We start from the raw sequence: 7,404 nt of genomic DNA on the forward strand, positions 1-7,404 counted from the left end.
CCACTACCATGGAGTCAATTCCAACTCACAGTGACCTTCATTTACAGAGGTAGACTGCCCCATCTTCCTTCTGCAGGGCAACTGGTGGGTTTAAACTGTGTGCTTTCTTGTTAGCAGTCAAATGCCTCAGGCACTACACCACCAGAGCACCTTTTAAATAAGTATAACAATCCTTAAATGTGGAATTCGACTGTCAAGGTTAAAAATTCATGTTTCTCACAGCTGAAATAATTTAAGTACCTAATAACAAAACCAAAACCCACTGCCATCAAGTCAATTCCAACTCATAGCAACCCTTTAAGACAGGGTCAGACTACCCCATGGGGTTTCCAAGGTTGTAAATCTTTACAGAAAGAAGCAGACCGCCTCATCTTTCTATCACTGAGCAGCCAGTTGGTTCGAACCGCCAACCTTTTGGTTAGCAGCCGAATGCTTAACAACCACTATACCTCCAGAGCTCCTTAAGTACATAATAAAGATATGGAAACGGATAAACTTTTTGTGACATAAAGATATCTTTATAAATCAGAGAATCAACTATGCCAAACCGTGAAGCAGCCCAGGGCCCCTATAAAACAAACGTCTGAATCTAGGCAGTACAGCATAAGCTGTTTAGATTTAGACCCCTACTCGATCACTGGCTAACAAGTGAACTTCAGTCAGTTCTTTATTAAATTTAGCCTGAGTTTCCTCTTTTGAAAGGAGCTCTAGTGGTGCAGTGGGTAAAGCATTTGGCCACAAACCAAACAGTAGGCGGTTCAAACCCACCAGGAGCTTCATAAGAAAAAGATCAGGTAATCTACTTCTTTAAAGATTTACAGACTTGAAGACCCAATGGGGGTCACAATGAGTCAGAAACGGCTCGATGGCAGTTTGTTTGGTTTTGGTTTTACTACCCACTGGTGCAGTGGTTAAAGCACTCAGCAGTTAACCTATAGTTCGGCAGTTCTAACCTACCAGCCACTCCATGGGAGAAAGATGGCAGTCTGCTTCTGTAAAGAAACCCTATGGACAGTTCTACTGTGTCCTACAGGGTTGCTGTTAGTCAGCATCAACTCCACAGCAATGGTTTTGGTGTGGTTTGAATACCTACCCTGTAAGGTTGATTGAAGAAAAGGAAGAACATACACAAAGTGCTTAGCATACTTCCTGGTTCATAGATGCTTCATATATGCTAGCTACAATCATAAAATACTAAGAGCAGAACATAAGGTAAAAAGGCTGTCCAGAAAATGATGTTCTCAAGTAAATAACCTCAAATATAATTTATGATAATTTCCCCTGATCAATCCTAAAGAAAAAATGAGAACAAACCACTTTTAACCAAATAACACATTAATGGCAACTGAAAAAAAGAGCTCCTATGTAAGCAGTTACAAGCATACTAGCTTACAATTATATTTCAACTATTTTTGTAGCTAATTCTCATAGTCCTTCTTTGCTTAAAGAGACCTGTAATAGATATATGCTGCATTTAGGTAACAATATTTTGTGCTGACAATTGTTAATTCTGGGTAACAACACCCCATATTTTACAGAGTTAAGTCATTTCACTAAACATATTTATGCGAGACTATGACTGCAAAGTAAAGTTATATCTATAAATTCTAAAATTACTCTTTCTTTTCACTGAATATTTGCTATTCTTATAATTCAAGAAGAATTATTTTAACTGAATTTAAAAGTCAGATGAGTATGTTTCATCAATTCTAACAGGCACTTCCTCTTACACTTTTAACATCTGAAATAGGACTATGTTTTACAAACAATGAGATCTTCCACACACACACTGCCATCAAGTCAGATCCAACCATATCCACCCCCTCCTGGGTTTCCGAGGCAGTATCACTACAGAAGTAGATTGCCCAACCTCCCTTCCAAGGAGTAGCTGGTGGGTTTGAACTGCCAACCTTCTGGTTAGCAGTCTAATGCCTTAGGCACTAGACCACCAGAGCTCCTTAATGAGATCTTAGCAATGTGTCATATTTAGTGTTTTTACTTACAAGTGGTACATAAAATAATGGTGAGTTTTACAATCAATAGCATCTTAGAATGGTAAAAAAATTTTAGTAAGCATATTTTTAATGAGTGGCTTTTAGAATAAGAATAGCTTATTCTGCTCATACTTCTATTTCCAAAGCCTTAAAATCAAAGTTAGAAATCTTGTTTGGTTTTTTTAGTTAATAAATATTTTGATAAGGGTGAATGCTGCACCATTCTGTTTTCAAAATTCTAGTACTTGTATGAATATTATTATAAAACTGTTTTAAGCAATTTACCTACCTGCAAGTAAAGGTGATCTCATTTCCATTACTCCTACTGAAGGGCCACTAATTGACCGAGGTTGTGGAGTCACTGGAGCTGGCAAATCCCCCATTAAAAATCCAGGTAAAAACTGAGCATTAACTCCTGACTTTGGAGAGGTCGGAGAACCCAGCATCATTGGTTCAGATCCTAAATGAATCAAAATAATAATATAATAATAAATAACTTTTCTTTTACAAATGCTAACAAAAAACACAACTGGCATAAATAATTTTTGAGAATTTAATCAAAGTTGTTAAATATTACAGAATCATAGTTGAACTTATTATATAAATCAATAAAATTATTTCCAAAACAATATAAATGTTATATTAACAACAGTAATATTTGACAGCTTTCTGTGTGTATTTCACAGATTTAAGAATCAAAGATTATTTTCAAATTTAAAAAATAGTTTAATATTTAAAACCTAATATAAACACACTAACTTCTTTGCATTTCTGGATCACATTCTACTATCATCCAACAAAAAACAGTTATTCATATAAAATCTCAGCATATCAGACACAAAACAGTAAATCATTTTTAAACACACATACACATATTAAAGAACTAAAGCAGTAATCATAATGTCTAGTATCCTAACTCAGGAGCTCTGGTAGCATAGTGCCTAACTGCTAACCAGAAGGCTGGCGGTTCAAACCCAACAGGCACTTCTCAGAAGTAAGGTTGGGCAATCTATTTCCATAGTGATACCACATCTTAAACCCAAGGAGGGGTCACTATGAGTCGGGTCAGACTTGATGGCACATAACAACAAGAACAACAACAACAGTATCCTAACTCAGAAACAATGGAAAGTTGTATTTTTTGGATTTTTTCTTTTTTTAATTATTAGTTCTAAAAGTTAGGAATAATGAATAAAAAAGTCTCCCTAATATAAAATCAATTTTAAAAGGGAACTGATACATCATAATTATCAATTCGAATTAATCTTCACAACTTATATATAAAGTATGTATTATTATTCCCACTGTTAAAAGGAAATTTTAATTTCAGTGCAAAATAGCACAGTAAAGAAAATACAGATTGTGGGGTCAAAGACTTGGATTCAAATTCTCTTAACAGAATAGTCATAATCATAGTACCCACTCACAAAGCTGTTAATAGAATTAGATAAGATAGCAGTTGACTTAGGACCAATATACAGTAAGTACTCAACAAATACTAGTTATTCTTATTTTCCCAAGATTTTATAATAGTAAAAACTAAGTAATTAATGTATAAATGCAGAATTTGCAATTTATCTTTATGAAAACTTAGTTTTTCAACAATGGCAAGCCTGAATGAGATTTGTGGCACAAAAGTCAAATATTGTATATGTTATTTATATTCTTTTTATAAACTATTCTTTAACTTCTAAACAGCCTCAAAAAAATTGCTTCTGGCTATCCAATAGCTTTCAATAATTTATTCTCTCTCATCTCTCATTATGGACCTTGGTATTAACAATGCAAGTGTATAAAAGGGCAAAAAGGCAGAGTAAGTCAGGGAAAGAATAAAGCAAATACTGAAGGAAGATGTAAAGAACTACAATTACATTGTAATTATCTGTTACAATGTTACTATTCATATTATAAAGAACATACACTAAAATTAAACCAAAAGCATAGCAAAAGAAATATTAAGATGGTACTTAGGTTTTTTAAAAAATTGTGAATAGATACTTAGAAAACCACAGTAATAAACACAAAGTTTTAGGTAACACCAGCAACTAGTGTCCCTCCTCCATGATCTAAAAGAAAAAATAAAATAATATAAATATATATATGCAAATAAAAGAACTAAGAGAAGTTCTGATGTAGCTATATCTGGAGATATATTGTGACACAATGGAAAGCACCACAGGTTCCTAATCTTGATCCTAACCCTAATCCTGGCTCTATTACTAAACTCCCCTCAAAACTGAAATTCCCCAAAAGAGAAAGCTTAACCAATTTCTAAGTATCTTCCACGTCTTAAACTCTATTTCACAGTCTGTACTTCTAAATGATACATACAGGTGTGTTACTAAGATAGCAGACTGTTTAACTGCTAAAACTAAGGAAGTAAACGCTTAGTTTTAATATATCATTAAAAACCAAAACCAAACTGACCGCCATCGAGTTGGAGCCGACTCATAGGACCATCTTTGGGTTTCCAACGGCGTTATCACTACGGAAGTAGACTGCCCAACCTTCCTTCTGAGGAGTGGCTGGTGGGTTTGGACCCCCAGCCTTCTGGCTAGCAGTCAAATGCCTTAGGCACTGTGCCACCAGAGGTATATCATTAGATGCTGGGAAAATAATTATTCCTCGCATGAAATAGCTACAATACGTGGAGCTGCACTCCAAAACATTTAGTTGAAAAGAAAGAAAAAGGTAACTGGACATGAATAGTTTTCTGATCTCTCAAGTACATTAAAAAAAATAATAAACTTAACCTCTGCACGCTAAGTTTAAACGTAGCAGAGTCTGTATCACTGACGTTATGCATTTTTTATAGGACTAATAAAAAATAATTCACCTTAATCTCTTCTCAAAAGAAACATACTGTGTGAAAACTTACGACAAGCATTACATGCACTGCAACTCTAAAAAACTCCTACTACAATATACCTAGAAGCTCTGGTGGCGTAGTGCCTAAGGCACTTGACTCCTAAACAGAAGGCTAGGGGTTCAAACCCACCAGCCACTCCTCGGAAGAAAGGTTGGGCAATCTACTTCCGTAGTGATACTGCTTCAGAAATCCAAGGAAGGGTCACTATGAGTCGGGTCCGACTCCACAGCACATAACAACAATATACCTATTGCGCTTGCTCTCTTTGCCAAATTCAAAAAGATGTTACTTAATTTTCGAGTAAATCTCTGTGATATAAGCGATTTATTTCCTATTCTAAATGTTTAAGCGGGTCTCACAAGTCACACAACTTAGCAACAAAAAAGGGAATCAATTCCTTTTAATTTGGTAGGATTTCTCAGGGATGACACATTTCAACAAAACCAAAAATCCAAACCCACTGCCATCGAGTCGATTCAGACTCATCGAGTCCCAATAGGACGAGCTGCCCCACAGTTCCCAAGGTTGTAAATCTTTCAGGAAGCAGACTGCCTCATCTTTCTCCCAGGAAAGGGCTGTTGTTGTTGTTGTTATGTGCCGTCGAGTCAGCCCTGACTCATAGCGACCCCTCCTTGGGTTTCCGAGGCAGTATCACTACGGAAGTAGGATTGCCCAACCTTCCTTCCGAGGAGTGGCTGGTGGGTTTGAACCGCCAGCCTTCTGGTGAGCAGGCAAGTGTCTTAGCCACTATGCTACCAGAGCTCCCCAGGAAAGGGCTAGTGGGTTCGAAACTCCGACCTTCTGGTTAGCAGCCCAGTGCTTTACAGCACAGCGCTACCAGAGCGCCCATAATTTCAACAAAACTTCCAATAAACAATGTGGATGAATCAGAAAATTCACATCATGAGTGATGATAGGAAAAGGCTACCTACAATATTAAGAGGCAAGATGGAGGGAAAAATCGTGACAACTCCTGGCATGCTAGTAAGACCAATACCTCAGTGATTATCATCACCTGATTGGTCAAATGTCTCACGATTCAAGGTTCCATTAATAAGTAATTCCTTTTGCAAAGCCAGAAGAGCCCTCCCATTGAACAGGTAAGGGAGAAGATCAAAACAGGAACTCGAAGCGTAGGTGAACAAGAAGCAATCTACAGTAACTACGCATTCCAGGGCGCCGCCCACCCACGTGTATGTGGGACAGTAACTTTCACCTACCCTTCCGAGAATCCGGAAACCCAGAACCGCGTCTCTAGTGCCCGCAAGGCGCAAGCAAGAGCCAGTAGGGTGATGGTGGACACAAAACCCGTTGACACTACCCGACAGCCGTTTCCTCAGCCTCCCTTTGGCTAGCAGCTTCCTGCAGCCGCCTTGGCAGCGACAGGGTGGGACCATCTCGAGCACAGGGCCGACTATAAACTTGGGGGACCCAGTGCTACCTCCACTCCATGGCTGATATTAGCAGATGAGAGCCTGAAGACTGCTACCTTTCTGTCTCGATAGCTCCCTTCCAAGGCCGGCGGCTTGAATCGTAGTGCCAGAGGAAAAAAACAGGTTTTGACTCACCCAGTGTAGGCGCCTGGGGTTCCACAGCAAAGGTGGCCATCACGGCAGCTCCTACACGATCCCAGAACTCTCCAGATTTTCAAAAATGGCGGAAACTCTCCGCACGGGTAGAGGCTTGCCACATTATGGGGAGCGTAACTTCCGGACATGCGCTGTATGTTTAAGTTGGGGGCATCAGGGCCGCCATTTTACAACCGGGCAAATATTTTTGGTTGGACTGGTTTGCCACTCCTGGAAGGAAGGTTGGGTAATCTACTTCCATAGCGATACTGCCTCTGGAATCCAAGGAGGGGTCGCTATGAGTTGGTCCGACTCCACAGCACACAACAACAGCGTTGCCGAGGGAAGAATTTCACACGAAAGAAGGTGAACCAATGTGGGAACTAGTTCTGGGAACGCTTTTACTCTTGTTTTCAGCCTCCTTATTTGCTAATGCTCCAGTTTCCCACAGCACAAATTATTTTATTCACTGTTTCATAACTAGCGTGAATTTACTCAATGCCTTGTAACTTCTCAGCTTTTCGCAGTTACACCTGGAAAAGTTGGCTAATGAAGCTATGCCTCTGTCAATTGTCATGTCTGGTCTTAGTGCTTGAAGCACCACGCTGAAAGCCTATTTTCTACCATGTCTATTTTCTTCTGGTTTTTGTTTTTAATATTCTGTATTATTACATTAAAGCATTGACTTATACATACTTTTATTACAGATTAATAATAATATTAATAAAATTACTATGTTATGTGTTAATATAATACATATTAAAAGAATATTGGTATCAAATATGTAAATACAGGTAATGGAAGATAATATTAAACACATGTGAACCCACTACACATAGGAACCTTGTATGTGCCTTCTTGTCTCAGCCCCTATCATCACTCCTTCCAGACTTCCATATTTTTCTCAAGAGTATTTGTATACACCCCTACTTGTCTGTCAGTTTGTTGTACTGTGGTGGCTTGTGAGGCTTCA

At 38.4% G+C, this 7,404-nt stretch overlaps 1 protein-coding gene across 1 annotated transcript in view; it reads right to left on the reverse strand.

Moving 5' to 3' along the window:
* NUP35 (nucleoporin 35) overlaps positions 1–6,471 on the reverse strand; it is a 61,575-nt gene extending 55,104 nt beyond the window's left edge. The window contains exons 1-2 of the mRNA XM_042780318.1: positions 6,432–6,471; positions 2,284–2,454 (exon numbers count right to left, since the gene is read on the reverse strand). Coding sequence (XP_042636252.1) covers positions 2,284–2,454; positions 6,432–6,471 — 211 coding nt within the window. The remainder of the gene's footprint in view (positions 1–2,283; positions 2,455–6,431) is intronic.
* Between the last annotated feature and the right edge of the window lie 933 nt (positions 6,472–7,404).

This window comes from Orycteropus afer, unplaced genomic scaffold (genome assembly GCF_000298275.1).
Source record: "Orycteropus afer afer isolate SDZICR_OR568_19922 unplaced genomic scaffold, OryAfe1.0 scaffold00001, whole genome shotgun sequence".
NCBI classification, from domain to species: Eukaryota; Metazoa; Chordata; class Mammalia; order Tubulidentata; family Orycteropodidae; genus Orycteropus; species Orycteropus afer.